At 45.6% G+C, this 18,968-nt stretch overlaps 1 protein-coding gene across 1 annotated transcript in view; it reads left to right on the forward strand.

Annotated features, from left to right (window-relative positions):
- Positions 1–18,968, forward strand: part of AKAP11 (A-kinase anchoring protein 11) — a 189,068-nt gene that overhangs the window by 147,167 nt on the left and 22,933 nt on the right. Inside the window, exons 8-9 of the mRNA XM_082244878.1 lie at positions 323–478; positions 18,760–18,843. Of these exons, the coding sequence (XP_082101004.1) occupies positions 323–478; positions 18,760–18,843 (240 nt within the window). The remainder of the gene's footprint in view (positions 1–322; positions 479–18,759; positions 18,844–18,968) is intronic.

The raw sequence follows: 18,968 nt of genomic DNA on the forward strand, positions 1-18,968 counted from the left end.
ATATTTTTATATGCATCTTCCTTTTAAATGGATTTAATTATTTTTCTACCTCTATTTTTACAATTGTACAATAAAAATACTTTTTTACTATATTGGTCCGTCTTTAAAGTCCATGAGGGGTGTTGATGCAGTTTTCTGCTCATAATTGTGTTCTCTATACCAGAATTGAGGGATAAGTAAATGCCTTTAGGAATGTGACTATGCACATGTTCATTTGTATTCATACTAGGTTTAATCGCTGCAGAGGTTTTTTTTTTGGGTTTTTTTTGTTTTTTTTTACACTATCAGAGGTGAACTAACCCTTTAATCCATTTGTGTTTAGTTCTGTTGGAAAGGATGGGTTCCAGTCAGTGGATTCAGTGACTAGTCAACAAACCAGTGTTAGCGTTGGTGATGACAGCACAGGAAGCTGGTCCAATCTGAGCTTTGAGGATGAACACCAAGATGAAAGCAGCAGTTTCCTTCATCTCAGTGACAGGTAAATAGAATGTACTATATGTATTTAAATGGCTAGCTGAATTTAATTATTTAAAATAAAACATTGCTGGGATTATGAACAGGTAAAGGTATCTAGTCTCTGTAAGTTTTCTTTTTGACCATGTGTACCTTTATTCTAGTCTGGTATCTGAAGATAAAGCTTCACTGGCAGTAGACTGCCTGTAAAAGGTTTATTTGCAATAACACCATAGAATATTGCCAGAATCTGTAATATGTCGCTGTGTTTCAAAGATAGTTTACTCTATTTGTCAAAGTTTTAAAGTATATCTGTGATAAATATATGGGTTGCTATTGCTGTCTTCCTTCAGAAAATGCTAGTTGCTTACTTCCTTTGATGGTGAACTCAAGTCCCCTGCCACCTTTTTCTTGTTGACTAAGCACAGTTTCATGACAGCATTTTCTCTTTAACGAAGGGCTCCATTTATCCATGGTCAGTTATCCAAGACATGTTTAAAGCCCCTCCCTCAGAACGTTTTTGACACCCAGATTGGACACTGGATCGCATCGCTCATACGAGATAAAGATCTCGCTACTATTTTGACCACTTTTGAACATGCTCCCCTGGCGCCCAAATTAATCTTCATAGTTTATTCTAACCCTAGTGATTACCCTCACCTTCCACACACACACCTATGTAGCAAAATAGGATAGTGGACCTAAAAGCCACAAAATCTGAAAAAGATAGATAAGACGTGTAGACTAGAGTCACCGTATAAGGTGTTAACCAGGTGCTACGTGGTGCCCTCCAGTCTCACTCATATGTTCTCGAGACATTTGGACCTCTTTTTAACAAGTGATTATCTTCATATCTCGTGGTCCTGTACAATGCTTAGTTGTTTCTGGACCAGTATTTTCACTTTTATAAACTCTATATGGGGATCAACTTCCTAGATATCCTTGGCTGGCTCCCTTACGTTTTAAACAGCCAAATATTACTAAAAACTGTTTAACCACTTCTGGACCGGAAGGTTTGACCCCTTTAATGACCAGGCCATTTGTTGCAATACAGCACTGCGTTACTTTAACTGAAAATTACGTGGTCGTTCGACGATGTACCCAAATAAAACTGATGTCCTTTTTTCCCACGAATAGAGCATTCTATTGGTGGTATTTGATCAGTTTTATTTTTTTGTGCTATAAAGACAAAAGAAAAACGACCATTCCTGAAAAAAAAACCACACACAAGAAATACCCTCTAGGGTGTGGGATTATGTGGGCGACCAAACATCCAGAGAAAATGTATATATTAAAATATGTTCAATAAAAGAGCAAATTTTATTACACAAGCATTCTAAAATGTGTACAAGAACAGACCGTCTTAAAGTGTCATACAGAGATAAAAAATAGAAAAGCACAGCTTACAACAATAGGTCATATGTACAAATGGTGATTGAGGTAAGGCATGTGTTCCAAATGGACCCAACGCGTTTCAGGTAAATATACCCTTTTTCAGGGGTCTGTTGATTGGACACTTAGAACTTCCACATGTATCACCTGTATTGACCAGAGAGCCGTATATTAAAAACAAGTATTGCACACAAAGATAATTAGAGATGCCAGGATCATGACAATCAGAAGCTCAGTGCAAGTAACTAGAAGAGACAGTGCTGTCGCATAGTGACCGGGTATGTCCCTCAAGGATCCCTGCTCAGGCCAAGGAATGCGTCCCTTCAAAGGGAAGATGAGGCAGACAGAAGGGAAGTCAAATACAGTGTCTTCCTTCATATTTTTCCCAAAAATCAAATTTGAAGAGGATTGGTCATGATGGTGAGCTCCACACTCATCAGCATCATCTGAAAAAAAAAAAAAAACTATTTTTTACATTCTGCTATAAAACACAGCCAATAAAAAAAAAAAAAAAATCTAATTTATCATTTTAGGCTAATATCTTTTCTGGTAAATAAACAAAAACAGGGGGAACAGTGAGTGTTTAAGAGGTGTCTAACAGAAGGAGACCTATAGGTACTTACCCACTCACTTAAATAAAGTGGGGCTCTATGGTCAGAACAAAACGTATACAAAAACCTACAGATAAGAAGAAACTGCATAAAGTACCACAATGATGAGCCTCTGGGGTATAGTAGAAAAAAAAGTAACAAAAACATCAATAATCTATAAAAGTAATAATTTTATTTAAGCTCCAAAATCCATTAAGCAAAAATGAAAAACAGAACCACCTCCCATCACCAATCAATAAAACAGACAACGTCTATAAAACCAAAAAGGTACGCCGGACTCCATACCCACATACACACTATTCAAACATCCCTCTAATGATGGACAGTTCCAAGTTAGTGCATCTAAATCAAACTGGGGTTCAAAAACATACTGGCAACGCCACAGATACAGACCGACATGTGGATATGACCACTACAAATATTGAATGAATATTTCACTACTGCTGCACCAGTGTGTGAAGTCCACCGGGTGGATAGAATTGCAAACTAGAGAAAATGATTGCATAGTAGCCAGGCTGGATTAATTGGCTTAAAGAACTCTTCTCTAGAACTTTGCAAATGTCACGTCATGAGGTAATGTATGCCACTTAGATCCAGGTATCCCCAGTCATATGAAATAGATCTATATGTTCCTAGTCCTTGAATGTGCATATACACAAAGTGGTATAAGACGAAAAAAGCATGTAGATGGCAAATAGCAACTAAGCAGTAGAAAATGAAAAGGAGCAAATAGCAAATCTAGGCAAACAGATGATGATCAGGTGCAGTGCCTTTGACCAAGGAGCGGAGGACAGAGACAGAGTGACATGTCCAGAAACTCAGACACGAGGCTTGGTATTGCTTTTATTTTTTTGGAACTATATTTTTGCAATAACATACTCATTATGAGGCATTTATTTTACAACCTGGCTAGACCTGTACCTGTGCATACACATTTACCTTTATAGGGTAAAACTATTTATATAAAAAAAATGTATAGATGCCACAAATGTATTTTATAATTCTTAAAGCCCCATTGAACTCTATTTAAATTGGCTAAATACATTCCAAGTGCATCAAAACAGAATGTGTGCAAAGTATTAAAGCTTGCTTTGCTTTTTTTTTTTTTTAAATAGCCATATTAGAGTAGAAAAGCTTGTCCCTTGCCAGCATACTACAGAAAAAGACCCTTTCTGTGTGAAAGCAGTGGTCTTGCTACTGAGAGCTGATAGTCAGAGCTGGAGCTCTCTAATCCACTGCTTCCACAAGAGCAGGAGTCCTCTGCAGCATGCAGGCTTTTCTACTCAGGCTGTGGCTGTTTTCAAAAAAAAAAAAAAAAGGAAATGATAGTGCAGTTGGCCTTTAATTAAAATTGGCTTTCTATTCCAGTCAGCAGCCAGCTATCTTTTTCTAAAACTGGCAAAAGTATTCACATACAATTTCATTATATAGGATATATTTGGGTCTGGCTTGTGTACTAAATGCTGAACTCGGCCATAAATGTGTCTTCCGGTCTGATTGGCTTACTTCTTTTCCCAGTGTTATAACACTTGGACTGACCATGTGACAAGCAGGAAGACTCTACTTCCTAGGACGTGAATGGAGTCCATTTGAGTCTGAGTTGGGATTCTGCAGTAAAGTTTTTGCAAGATATCCAACTGATTGGGAAGGGTTTTTTTTTTTTTTTTTCTCGCTCTGTAAATCTGGATTTACAGTTTAAGTAGGGCAGTACAAATAGATGTTGATGTTTACATTTTCAGATTATATTTCACTTTACTGGAAACAAATCGGATGAGATGAGTTCAGATTGATTGCTGTGGTCACTTAACCTTTCACACGCCCTCATTGCACTTTCCTCTGCTTTGTTATGCCTGACACATTTGTTTATGGCTTGTCTTGGTAAAACTGTAAAAACAGTTCTTTTTATAGATTTATAAATATATATACATGTATTTTTTTATTTCTAAATCATCTGCAGGCTGTGATACAGGGACAACAGTGAAATATACATCCTCTGTTATATTAGAGTTTTACCACTCATTTCAAAGTGTGGGCAAAATATTGGAAATTTATTTGCTGTATATGTGTCTTCTAAAAAAAGTGGCTTTTCTACCCTTAACCACTTGCCTACTGTGCACTTAAACACCCTTCCCATCCAGGCCAATTTTCAGCTTTCAGCGCTGTCACACTTTGACTGACAACTGCGCGGTCATGCTACACTGTACCCATATGAAATTTTTATCATTTTTTTCACACAAATAGAGCTTTCTTTTGGTGGTATTTAATCATCTCTGGGTTTTTTATTTTTTGCAAAAAAAAAGAATAAAGACAGAAAATTTTGAAAAAAAAAAAAAGTTTCTTATTTTCTGCCAGTAAATTTTGAAAATAAATTTTTCTCCCTCACTGATGTGCGCTGATGAGGCTGCACTGATGGGCACTGATAGGCTGCACTGATGGGCACTGATGAGGTGGCACTTATGGGCACTGATGAGGTGGCACTTATGGGCACTGATGAGGAGGTACTAATATGCCGCACTGATGAGCACTGATAGGCGGCATTGATAGGCGGCACTGATAGGCGCCACTGATAGGCGCACTGCTGGGCACTGAGAGGTGGCACTGCTGGGCACTGAGAGGCGGCACTGATGGGCACTGGCGGGTGGCACTGATGGACACTGACGGGTGGCACTGATGGGCGGCACTGATGAGCACTGATGGGCAGCACCATCAGTGCCCACACTCAGTGCCCATAGTGCTGCCGGTCAGTGCTCATCAGTGCCTAGATGAGCAGGCACTGATGGGCACTGACTAGCATCACTATGGGCACTGATTGTGGGCATTGATGGGGGGCACTGATGGCGGGCACTGTGGGCACTGATGACGGGCACTGTGTGTGTTTTTTTTACCTTTAGTAATCAGGGCACTGGTGATCAGTGCCCTGATTACATCGCTGTGTGTCCCCGGCGGCTGACTGCTCCCCCTCCTTCCTCACACTGCAGGCTCTGTGTGAGGAAGGAGCGCCGGCGATGAGAGATGATCTCCTATGTTTACATGTGAGATCATCTCTCATTGGACAGCTTGATCACGTGGTGAATGGCCGCTGTGATTGGCCATTCACCACGATCTGTGATCGGCCGTGTCCCTTGGACACGGCCGACACAGATTCTCCCCGATGCACGCTCGCGGGAGCGCGCGGGGGGCGTGTCACTGGGAGGCCGTTTAAAAACGAGTCCGCGCTGCAGCCGTATATAGGCTGTAGCGCGGATGGGAGCAGGTTAAAGTGATACTAAACACACACTGTGTACAGTGTGTGTTTAGTATCACCGTGTACACCGACCGTGTACAGTGTTCCTTCTATTTCTGTATGTGGATGATGGCACTGTAATTTTCTAATGCAAAACATCTAAGTACCTTTTTTTTTTTATTCTAAATAGAGCTGTCACATGACCCAGATCTTTCCCAGCCTGTCTGCAGGGAAACATAAGCAGGAGGAGCTTCTAGTCCTCTGCTACTGGTCACATATTAAAAAAAAAAAAAAAAAACAGGCTTTGCAATACAGAAAAACAAAATCAATAAATTGTTTTAAATGGTTATAAAAATATATATTTGAAATCAAATCTTATTTTTTGTCAATACCATGGTGTGGGCGGATTTCTGCCAGTCACAGGCAGTGTCACGCCCCTCCAGCCAGTGTCTTAGATTAACAGGAAGGTGAAGCCTCCATTATTTATGTATTATCATGCCCCCATTAAGTTTAGCTGGTTGATGGGCATGTAGGAGGAGGGAGGGAGTGGGTTGTCATTTTTTTTTCTTTTTTCAAATTCTTTATTTAAGCAGAAAGTACAAAACATGAAACTCAATGACATCGTATACGCATTACATCAGTGCAATCCCTGAGGTACACAAGATAACCTTGGTAGAGCAGCAAAAAGTGATATAATTACATGTAGACACTCAGAGCAAGGTAGGAGTCGGCAAAAAAAAAAAAAAAAAACGTAGACTTCAGCATTGTAATACAGGTCAGCATCTGAATGTGTAAGCCACCATAAGTGGCTATCAACGCAGGTTTGCGATATCAAAAAGGAATAATAAAAAAAAAAATAGGGGTATACAAAAGAATAACTGAACTGAGAGAAAATCAGGATATTTTCGAAATTGTGGAGATGATGTGGGAAAGCGGGAGGAGAATGGAACAGGGAGGAAACAGAAAAAGGGGGGGGGGGCGGAGAGGGGGAAGTAAGAGAAAAGTGCAGAAGTGGGTAGGAAGAGGCAAGAGGAGGGCGGGCGAGGACGAGAGGTAGGGAACCCCGTGCGGGCGAGAAGGCCCCAGAGCATCTAAGAGTCTGCACTAGCGCTCAGGGCCTGGCCCTCGTGGGCTGTCATTTACCACCGTGTATAGGCCCCACATGTGTGACTCTATAGTCAAATGGGCTGCTCAGATATGATGGGGAAGAAATCATGAGCATAGAAATTCACTGAAAACTGCATGTGCAGAGTTGCCACCACAGCTGCAAAATACCCAGCTGAATTGGGGACATGAACAGAAGGTGGAGATGGAGAGCAGCAGGATCAACCAGGTTTTCTCTTTCGTTCATCGACAGACACTGCGCTCCATGAATCATAACTACTTGGTTATATTGCCTCCTCCAGGAGTAGGACTAGGCAGAACAAAAAACACCTGGCTACGCCCATGGGCTATCCTCAGCTGGTATATAACCCCCTCTCTGCTCTAGGTAATCAGCATTAATCTGTCTAGTCGTGGGCCATTTTCCCTTAGTCTGGTTGGTCTCCAGCTGGCGGCCATGTTTGTTTAACCTGATGATGTCACATCATTAAGGGTATCACGGGGGAGGGGGGAGAGAGTACCTTTCTGCCATAGTCTAGGAAAGGGAAGGAGCCTTGTCGCAGACGGGGGGCCCTCCTTCTCAGCACATGCTTTTGGGATGGAGAATAAGGGAAATGGATCTTTCAAATCTTCCCCGGGAGGTTCCAAGCATCATTGGTCTGGTAAGGCGAGAGCTAGCTTCTCCAGACCGGCAGACAAGACCCCTTCAGCATGAATGCTTGCCCTCACCCATTATTGGGGTGGGGGGGCATCTTTGCTGGTTTCCGGCCTCGTGGACCTCCTTCGTGAGTGTATCCAGGGGATCCACGAAATTAAGTCTCCTTGTGCGGATTTAATTCCTACAAAGGTTCAGGTGATGTCTGAACTACCTAAGGTCCCCCCTATCCCTGTCCAATTAATTGATTTACCTAGGTCTGATTCTAATTCTGACCAGATTGTTCCTTCCTCTTCAGGAACCACCGGCTGCTGTCATTTAAGATAGTTCTCTCTCCCATTTTGCATACAGGTTCTGAGTCTAATGGTATCAACCCTCAAGACAGTTCAGTTTGCACAGTCCTACATGCAGCTCCTTTAGCAGGTTCGACTCCACAGGAGGATACCGAGGTTCTTGGCGAGATCACGGGTACTTCTGGCAGAGTCGATTGGCGCTCATCCTCGATCCTTTTCTGTGGCTCGGATCTTTCTTCAACAGGGCGTTGATCAGAAGTTTGCCTTAAGTACCATCAAGGGCCAGGTGTCTGCCTTGGCAATCTCTTTTCAGCAACCCCCTAGCCACGCACTTTTTAGTTAGTACTTTCATTCAGGGGTTCGACATGTGGCTCCATCTGTACATTCTCTTTTACCACCATGGGATTCAAAAGTAGTACTTTCGGTTCTCCAGAAACTTCCATTTGAGAATATTCGGGAGATTCCCTTGCCTACGTTATTCCAGAAGGTGACATTCTTGGTGGCTATTACCTTGGCCCGCAGGGTATCGGAATTGGCGGCATTATCCTATTGCAGTACCTATTTAGTGGTCCATAGGGATAAAGTGGTTCTTTGTCCCTGTCCATCATTCCTGCCCAAAGTTGTCTCTGACTTCCATTTGAATAGGGAGATTGTGTTGCCTTCCTTGTGTCCCAAACTGGCTCATCCCAGGTAATTTGCTTTGCATACTTTGGATGTGGTTCTTGGGATTCGAGTTCTTTCGGAGGTCAGACTCGCTTTTTGTACTTACGAATTGACCAAGGAAAGGACTGTTCGCTTCTTCGGCTGCCATCTCCAGATGGATCAGGCAGACGGTGACTCAGGCCTATTCCATTAAAGGTCCGGTTCCACCTTTCCCTGTCATGGCGCATTATACTCGGGCGCTGAGTACTTCTTGGGCCTTCCCGTCATCGGGCACAGATATCGCAAGTTTGCAAGGGGGCCACTTGGTCGTCGGTGCATACCTTTACAAAATTCTAAAAGGTAGATACTTTGGCATCTGCGGATGCTGCTTTTGTCCGCAAAGTTTTAAAGGGCTGCAGTTTAAGAGGAGCTGTTCCCTCTTGAGGGTGTTTTTCTTTAAACTTTTATTTCTCTTTTATTCATTAACAGACACCTTCTCTGATCTTCATAACCATTAGGTCTTACTGCCCTTACAGGAGTAGGACACTAGGCAAAAAAATAATCTGGCTACGCCTATGGGCAGTCCCAGGGGGAATGCGCCCTCTCTCTGCTCTAGGTACTCGGTTACAAGCAGTGTCAAAAGTATTACAACTCCACAGAGGGGTGGGTGCTCTGTCTGTCAATGAACATCAGAGATATGGATTTTACGGCAAGTCAAAAATCCCATTTTCTCTTTCGTTCATTGACGGACACAGCTCCCAATCTTCTTACATGTTGGGACGTCCCAAAGCAGTGTTAAACATGAGGGGTGGGAACAGCGAAAAAGAAAATCTCAAGGCTAACTATAGCCAACCAGGTAAACAAGAGCTCAAACAAAACAACTTGAGCGCACCTGAAAAAAACAATACTGCCTAGTCAGGAGTAAGGACCTAGTTCCTTGCTGGGATCTATGGTCCTATCAATTTTTTTCTTTTTAGATAGAACTTTTTTTTCTGCTGGTTTTTCATGTGAGATCTACAATCAACTGCCAGACTGGGCGACGGCTGGATAATCAGTCTGGCCAGTGAGTGCGCACAGACCTCAGCTCCACGCTAGATCGGCCGCGACATAGCCCCACTGGATGAGAGCGGGCCTGCAAATTAAACACCTAGCGAGGTCGCATATGACTTGGCCCAGGTCGCAGCATTCCTCCTGGCCAACAGTCCCCCCCTATTTCAATTGCGAGGGGTTCTGACTGGAGAGGTGCCCACCTGGTTTCTGATATGGTGAGTAGCTGTCCCCCCCCCTCTCACCCTGGAGGGTTTTGGGGTGGACGTGGGCCCCCCCCTTGGGATGCTCTGAGGACCCCCAGGTGTACCCCTTCTTCCCATCAGACACCCCCCTTTTATCCATCCTGTCTCCACCCCCCCCCCACATATGCTGGGGATGTGTGGGTGGTCTAGTCCACCTCCTGGGGTGGGGGCACGGTGCTATGCTGGCAATGGGGGCCAGGGGATGTGCCCGCCGGCCACCTGGTGATCGGCTGTGCTGGAGTTGGTTGTACCGGGTGGGCCTGTCCTTGAGGCCTAGGGATCTCTCCTGGGTCCCTGGAGGCCTCGTATTACCGAGCTGGGCCACCATTTTGCTGTAGCTTGTGTATTTCTATGCACGGCGGCCATGTTTGTGTAGTCCGGCGGCCGTTTTGCTGGCCGAACTTAGAGTGCAGATTATCCTGGTGGCTGCAGGTGCCTGTTTCTGCTGGGTGGTGTCTGGTGGGGTTCACTGCTGAGGATCGCTTGGTGCTTGTGCCTGGAGACTGGGTGGTGCTGCCAGCGCAGTTGGATTTTCCCTTTGCAGTGTTTTACACTTTTTGTGGGGTCCCCATGGTGACTCATGGAGTCTTTGGAGCACATCTCCCCACCTGATCCCCTCTGAATCCTCTGATAGTGAGGATGATTCCTCCACATCTGCAACTGCGCATGAAAAGGCGCTGGTGGATGCCCTGATTGTATCTGTGTGGGAGACCGTGCAGATGGAGGACGCAGCAACAGCTGCGACAAAGGCGCAGGTTCCCTTTGGCACTCGCAAGCCGTCCAGAGCGGCAAAGGTGTTTCCTTTCCCTGCCTATATTGACAAACTTGTCGCTAAAAAGTGGGGGCGACCAAAGCGTCCCCTTGGGGTCTCAAAGTGATTTTCTAGGCATTACCCCCATAAGGAGTCCCTTCTTAAGAAGCGGACTGTTCCACCGGTGGTGGACCCTCCGGTTTCCAGATTGAACCATGATTCTGGTTGAAGAGTCCCTGGCCTTTAAGGATCCAGCTGACAATGAGACAGAGGCTGTGGCCTTCAATATGTACACTCTGGCTGGTTTGGCATTGAGGCCGGTCTTCTTCATTGCCCTAGTGTCACAAGCTCCGACCAACTGGGCTAAGCTCTTACACCATGAGCTGGAGGGAGAACAACCCCTCTGCCTTTGCTGAGCTGGCGGACCAGCTGGTCCAGGGGCTGCAGTTTATCTGTGATGCCTCTTTGGATGTGGCTCCCCTAGTGGCTCGGCTCTTTGTTTCGGCAGTGGTCCTTCGGTGTGTCTTTTGGTTGAAATGCTAGTCTGTGGACCAGACTTCTAAAAAGGCCTAGACTGATCTTCCTTTTCAAGGAGATCGCCTGTTTGGAGCTACCCTGGATGACGACATTAAAGGGCTCACAGGGGGAAAGAGTACCTTTCTTCCGCAGGCTACTAATGGCAAGGAACCTCATGGTAGACATGGGCCCTCCTCGGCTAATAAGAAATTTTTTTGTCCATCGGGGCCAACTGACAAGAGCTCGTAGCCTTTCTGAGCCTTCTCTGGAGGATCCAAACAAACCTGGTCTGGCAAGCTGAGAGCGGGCTTCTCCAGACCCGCAGACAGGGCTCCTTCAGCATGAAGGTGTGCCCTCACCCGTATCGGGGTTGGGGAGGATGTCCTCGCTGGTTCTCTGACCCGTGGACTTCCCTGGTACAAGACAAACGGGTCCACAAAGTCATTCTGTTCGGCTACAAGATCCGGTTTCGCTCTTGTCCCCAGAAAGGTTCTTTCCTTCCAACTGGTGCCTGTCCCCAGACCGCTCACAGGGTCTGTTTTGGAGCGGTACAAGACCTGTTGCTTCTAGGGATGATTGTCCCGGTTCTCACTTCGGATAGTTTTCAGGGTTTTTACTCAAACCTGTTTACAGTTCCCAGCAAGGAAGGCAAGTTGCCTCCAATCCTGGACCTCAAGGCGCTGAGCTGCTTTGTGCGAGTGCAGAAATTCAGAATGGCGTCCATTCGCACGGTGGTGGCATCCTTGCATCGGGGATTTTCTTGCCTCTATCGACATCAAGAATGCTTACCTTCACATTCCAATATGTGTTGGTCACCAGCACTTCCTCCGCTTTGCAGTGGGAGAGGAGTATTATCAGTTTCTGCCGTTTACCCTTTTGTCTCACCTCTGTTCCTCAGGTCTTCACAAAAGTTTTAGCACCAGTGCTAGCTTTGTTACGCCAACTGGGGACCATAGTACTGGGCTATTTGGACTACCGCCTTCTGCGAATGGAGTCTCCTACTGCTCTGGTAAACAACCTGGAAATCACCATACAAACTTTGTGGGAGTGCGGCTGGATTCTGAATTTTCAGAAGTCTGCTCTGGTTCCCTCCACAAAGCTGGATTATCTTGGTGTGACTCTGCCTTGGCCAGAGTGCTCCTTCCTTTGGACAAACTCCAAAAATTGCAGGCTGCAATTCGTCTCCTGCTGTCCAGCAGATGGGTCATCACTCCGGACTTGCATGTGGGTGCTGGGCCTAATGGTGTCTACATTTGAGGCAGTTATGTTTGCACAGTTCCATTTGAGGTCCCTGCAAACGGAAATTCTGGCCAAATGGAACAAGAATCCACAGTCTCTGATCTGGCCCGGGAACGAGGGAGTCCCTGATATGGTGGCTTCTTTCTCTGGTGCTTCGTCTGGGAAAACCCTTCCTCCCCTTTTGTATTGGTCAGTGGTCACCACGTATGCCAGACTGTCCGGCTGGGGAAACATTCTGTTTAGGGAATCTGGACACTGGAAAAGTCTAGATCTTCCAATCAATGTATTGGAACTCCGAACAATCGGACTGCATCTGGACTATTGGAGGGATCGTCTTCAGTGATGTCCAGTGCGCATTCTGTCGGACAATGCCACGGCCGTGGCTTAAATCATTCACCAGGGGCTGGAAGAAGTGTCCTGGTGGCTCTGGAGGTAGCCGGCATTCTAAGGTGGGCAGAATGGTTTGTTCCAGCTCTCTCCGCTGTACACATTCCCGTGTGGAAAACTGGCAGGTGGATTACCTCAGTCAGTAGGCATTGGACCAAGGGGAGTGGTCCCTTCATCCGGGGGGGGGGGGGGTTTCATCAGCTGTGTCTCAGCCCCCCCGAGGTGGATCTGCTATCATCTCGACTCAACAGAAAGGTGCAGAGGTTTGTGGCTTGGTCAAGGGATCCTCTGGCAGACGCTACAGATGCGCTGATGGCCCTGTGTGGTCAGTATCGTCTGATTTACGCCTTCCCTCCTCTCTTCCAATCACAGGATCGAGGCAGAAGGGATTCCGGTCATCTTCATGGCTCCGAACTGGCCTCGCCGAGCTTGGTGCACGCCGATCTGGGGTGGCTGGTCACCGACGTTCCTTGGAGGCTTCCTCTCAGGGAGGATCTGCTGTTCCAAGGACCAATCCTCCATCCTGCTTTACAGTCCCTTGCTTTGACGGCTTGGCTGTTAAACGCCAGGTATTGAAGGATAGAGGTTTATCTGAGTCGATGATTCCTAAGCTGTTAAAAGCTAGGAAATCTACTTCTAGGACAATCTACCATTGTACGTGGAAGACATACATTGCGTGGTGTGAGTCTCTTGAAGTTCATCCTCGCTCCTACTCGGTGGCTCGGATCTTAACCTTCCTTAAATGGGGGGGTTGAACAGATATTGGCCTTGAGTACCATCAAGGGCCAGGTGGCGGCTTTGGCGGTCTTCTTCCAACGACCCTTGGCCATACACTCCCTGGTGTGTACCTTTCTTCAGGGTGTGCAACATTCGGTTCCGTTACAGCCTTGGGACCTCAATTTGGTGCTTTCGTTCCTCCAGACGCTTCCCTTTGAGAATCTTCGGGAGATTACCTTGCTTACATTGTCTCTGATTTTCATTTGAATGAAGACATTGTGTTGCCTTCCCTGTGTCCCAGGCCTAAACATCCAAAGGAAATCGCCTTACATGCCTTGGATGTGGTCCGGGCAATTAGGCTGTACTTGACAGCTACGAAGTCAGACTCAATTGCAAGTTAGACTCACTATTTGTGCTCACGGATGGGCCACATCCTCTGCGACCACTTTCAGATTGATCAGACAGACGGTTATTCAGGCCCATTCCATCAGGGGTCAGGTTCCTCCTTTCCCTTTCAAGGCTTAGTGCCTCCTGGGCCTTCCATCATCAGGTGTCAGTGACGCAGGTTTGCAAGGCGGCCACCTGGACGTCAGTGCACACTTTCACAAAGTTTTATGTTGTGGATGTGTTGGCATCTGCGGATGCTTCTTTTGGCCGCAAGGTTTTGCAGGCTGCTGTTTAGAGGACCTGATACTCATTGAGGATGTATTGTTTTTTTTTCAGGTAAGCGCCAGTTGTTTTGGTTGAGCTCCTGTTGCGTGGTTGGCTACTGTTTAGCCTTGGGAATTTTTTTGCTGTTCCCACCCCTCATGTTAAACACTGCTTTGGGACATCCCAATGGTTATGAAGATCAGGAGCTGTATCCGTCAATGAACGAAAGAGAAAATGGGATTTTTGACTTACTGTAAAATAAATTTCTCTGATGTTCATTGACAGACACAACACCCACCCCTCTGTGGAGTTGTAATTCTTTTGACACTGCTTGAAACTAAACTGAGTACCTATAGCAGGGAGAGGGAGTATATTCCCTGGGACTGCCCATTGGCATAGCCAGATCATTTTTCTCCTGTAGGGGGTGGTATAACCCAATTGTTAATGAAGATCAGGAGCTGTGTCCGTCAATGAACATCAGAGAAATGGAATTTACGGTAATTAAAAAAATTCTATTTTTTCAGATGGGGCTCCTGTGGCCCGGTTAAGGCTCCTGTATCCTGGTTAAGGGCTCTTATGTTTCGCCTTGGGTTATTTTCCCCACTCCTCATTTTTCTTTTGGACGTCCCAGTAGCTATGATTTATGGAGCGCTGTGTCCGTCGATGAACAAATGAGAAAATGGGATTTTTGTACTTAACGTAAAATCAATTTCTCTGATTTAATCGACGTACACCGCACCCACCCCTCTATGGAGGTCTTGTACTTCTAATACTGCTTGCTAAAAAACTGATTACCTAGAGCAGAGAGAGGGATTCTATACCAGCTGAAGATGGCCCATGGGCATAGCCAGGTGTTTTTTGTTCTGCCTAGTCCTACTCCTGGAGGAAGCAATATAACCCAGTATTTATGATTTATGGAGCGCTGTGTCCGTAGATACCCCCAGTAGAAATGGATTTTACGGTACAAAAATCCAATTTTTTTGCAGAATACAGAAAATGAATCTCATAGTGACTGAGTATGAGTACAGCATGTAATACACCATTTATTGATAGTTTTTATCATGTGGGTTTAGTGGCACTTTAATGAGCCCTTTTGAGGTATCAAAATATTGCTTTTCTGATCATTTTGGATTTATATTAAATGTTTAAACTTGCTATAAGTTATAAAATAAATAAATCTGCTAGAAGGCATAAAATACAGCTAGATGGCCCTAAAAGTGCCTGCACATACTAGCAGCATCTTTATTTGCTTCCTGCATGCCTGAATGCTGGTTTTCCTGAACCAAAAGAAGTCTGGCCCGCCCGCCCATGTGATGAATCTCATCTGTCCTATTTCTGTTCCTATGCATTGCTATTGGTTAGTAATGGAAGCCTACTAATGTGATGGGCCCAAAGGTATGTATGTGTGGTGGATGAGTGGCTGGGAAGAGGGGTTGTCAGGCGAGTTCCTACACTACTCAAAAGTATTTGGGCATGCAGGAGCAAATAAAGCTGCTGCAGTTATGTGTAGGACCGCCAGGTAAACAAGGCGGACTTGCATGCGGGTGCTGGGCCTGATGGTGTCTACCTTCGAGGCGGTTCCATTTGCACAGTCCATACGAGGTCACTGCAAGGGAGATTCTGGCCAAATGGGACAAGAATCTGCAGTCTCTGGACAATCGGACCCAGCTGAGCCAGATGCTTTGGCTGGGCAAATTCTTCCTTACCTTGTATTGGACAATGGTCACCATGGATGCCAGCCTGTCTAGTTGGGGAGGCATCCTTGGCAAATATTCTGCTCAGGGGATCTGGACACTGTAAGAGTCCTGACTACTAATTAATGTCTTGGAACTTCGAGTGATCAGACAGTGCCTGGAACATTGGACAGTTCGTCTTCAGGGATGTCCAGTGCATATTCAGTTGCACAGTGCCATGGCCGTGGGGCTTATGTCAGTCACCAGGAGGGCACAAGAAGTGTCCTGGTGGCTCTGGAGGTAGCCAGAATTCTAAGGTGGGCAGAACGGTTCCTTCCAGGCCTCTCCACTGTACACATTCCCGGGGGTGTGGAACTGGCAGGCAGATTACCTTATTCGGGAAGGCATTGGACCAAGGGGAGTGATCTCTTCATCTGAAGGTATTTCATGAGTTGTCTCTCTGGTAGGGCATCCCGGAGGTCGATCCGTTCGCTTCCCGGCTCAACAGAAAGGCGCAGGGGTTTGTAGCTCGCTTACGGGATCCTCTGGCGTATGCCACAGATGCGCTAGTGTCCCTGTGGGGTCAGTATCGTCTGATTTATGCCTTCCCTCCTCTCAAGCTTCGGCCAAGATTTCTACACAGGATGGAAGCAGAAGGGATTCTGGTCATCTTAGGGACGCCGGGCTTGATACGCCGATCTGGTGTGGCTGGTCGCCGACGTTCCTTGGAAGCTTCTTCTCAGGGAGGATCTGCTGTCCCATGGACCAGTCTTTCATCCTGCTTTACAGTCGTAAATCTGTTTCCATCACTGTTAAAAGCTAGAAAACCTACTTCTAGGAAGATCTACCGTCATACGTGGAAGACGTACATTGCATGGTGTGAATCTCTTGGGTTTCATCCTCGCTCTTGTTCGGTGGCTCGGATCTTGACCTTTCTTCAACTGGGATTAAGCAGAAACTGGCCTTGAGTACTATCAAGGGTCAGGTGTCGGCCTTGGCGGTCTTATTTCAATGGCCCTTGGCCACATACTCCCTGGTGCGCACTTTTCTTCAGGGAGTTGGGCACTTGACACCTCCAGTGCGGTCTCTGTTGCTGCCTTGGGACCTCGATTTGGTGCTCTCTGTCCTCCAGAAGCTTCTTTTTGAGCATCTTCGGGACTTTCCCCTGCTTACGCTGTTCTAGAAGATGACCTTTTTGGCGGCTTTCACCTCAGCGCGCAGGGTGTCGGAGTTGGCAACGTTATCCTTTCGTTCACCTTACTGGTTTTTCACAGTGATTAGGTGGTTCTTCACCCTTGTCCATCGTTCCTTCCTCAGGTTTGTCTCTGATTTTCACTTCAATGAAGACATTGTGTTGCCTTCCCTGTGTCCCAGGCCAACACATCCGAAGGAAATTGCTTTCCATACCTTGGATGTGGACTGGGCAATTAGAATGTACCTGGCAGCTACTGAGTCTTTTAGGAAGTCAGACTGACTATTTTTGCTCACGAATGGGCCTCGGAAAGGGTTGTTCATTTCCTCTGCGACCATTTCCAGATGGATCTGACAGACGGTGGTTCAGATCTTTTCCATCCAGGGTCAGGTTCCTCCTTTCCCTGTCAAGTGCATTTTACTCGGGCGCTTAGTGCCTCCTGGGCCTTCCGTCATCGGGCATCTGTGACGCAGGTTTGCAAGGTGGCCTCCTGGTTGTTGGTGCACACTTTCACAAAGTTCTATGAAGTGGATGTGTTGCTATCTGTGGATGCCTTCTTTGACCGCAAGGTTTTTACAGCTGCTGTTTAGAGGATCTGGTCCTCTTTGAGGGTGTGTTATGTTGTTTTTTTTCAGGTGAGCTCCAGTTGTTTTGGTTGAACTCCGGTTTACCTGGTTGGCTATAGTTAGTCTTGAGAGTTTATTTTTCGCTGTTCCCACCCCTCATGTTTAACACTGCTTTGGGACATCCCAATGGTTAAGAAGATCAGGAGCTGTGTTTGTAAATGAACGAAAGAGAAAATGGGATTTTTGACTTCCTGTAAAATCCATTTCTCTGATGTTCATTGACGGACACAGCACCCACCCCTCTGTGGAGTTGTAATTCTTTTGACACTGCTTGTAACTGAGTACCTAAAGCAGAGAGAGGGAGTATATGCCTTGTGACTGCCAATAGGTGTACCCAGACATTTTTTCTGCTTAGTGTCCTACTCCTGTAGGGGGCAGTATAACTCAACGTTAAGAAGATCAGGAGCTGAGTCCATCAATGAATATCAGAGAAATGGATTTTACGGTAAGTCAGAAATGCCATTTTTTTTTAATTTTAGGTAAAGGGAATAGGCCCAATGGACTAAAAACAAAATGTGCAGAGATTTCAGCAGTAATAAACCCAAAACCAAAAGTGTAATTTTTAGCTTACCAGTCATTAGATCTGGTGGCTGCACTTGTTTTTTCTTTCCCCTTCTGTTTTCACCTCATCTTGCCAGTTACACAGGTTCTGTATAAGAGTGCCCCCACTCTGAATGAAAGTGCATAGGGGCACCTTTGGAAGGCAGCATTGTTAGTGGGGGGGAGGGGAGTGTTAGATGTAGAAGCAACAGACTTACTGGCTGGATCACCAGATGAAAATAGAAGAAGGCCTAATACTGCTTTATTTCCCTATTCTTTCAAAAATGGGGAAAAAAAAGTTTCGAACAGAAATACACTTTAACATGGAGGAGGATAAAGGCAAACCATGACCTTCCCGTTTGGCATAGCTAAAGGGCTCATGTTAGGGGGTGGTGTTTTTCTGCATCTGACAGGCATTTGGAATGCACTTCAAATGCAGGTCAGCAAAATCCTATTGACTATGAGCAGTACATATGGAAGTTCAGAAGCTCCTATTGCACACTCTATTTTTTGCGTTGCTTTTCCTTAGATCGTACATGACCTATTAAGGTGCTTTTGAACTATAGACAAAGCAGGTCAAAGACAGCCTTTTCTGGTCAAAGGTTACATTTTCCAAATGAGAGTTCTGAAGTATTTCGAGCAGGACTAAAACTAATGGAAGGGAAGCCATACTCCTAAAAAGGTGTGTGTGTGTGTATTAATATATTATTTGGTGTTTCCTTTATTTTGTTACCCTGTATACTGGTGTAATATTAGCCCTGTTGCCTAACACTTGAGGTTTTTGAATATTGTCTTTTTCTGGTAGTAATGGTAACAGCAGTAGCTGGAGCAGTCTGGGATTGGAGGGAGACATGTGCGAAGAAAATTTATCCTTCCCACCATCAGACAGGTTGGTTTAGCTAGAGGCTTTTGCATGACAATTGTCTAGTCGCTCTTCTCGTGCATTAAAGGTTTACTGGGTTCTTCATAATTCTGCATGTTTTACCTAAATTGAGACTGCTACATTTTTTACTT

This window comes from Pelophylax lessonae (assembly GCF_965119305.1).
Source record: "Pelophylax lessonae genome assembly, chromosome: 2".
NCBI classification, from domain to species: Eukaryota; Metazoa; Chordata; class Amphibia; order Anura; family Ranidae; genus Pelophylax; species Pelophylax lessonae.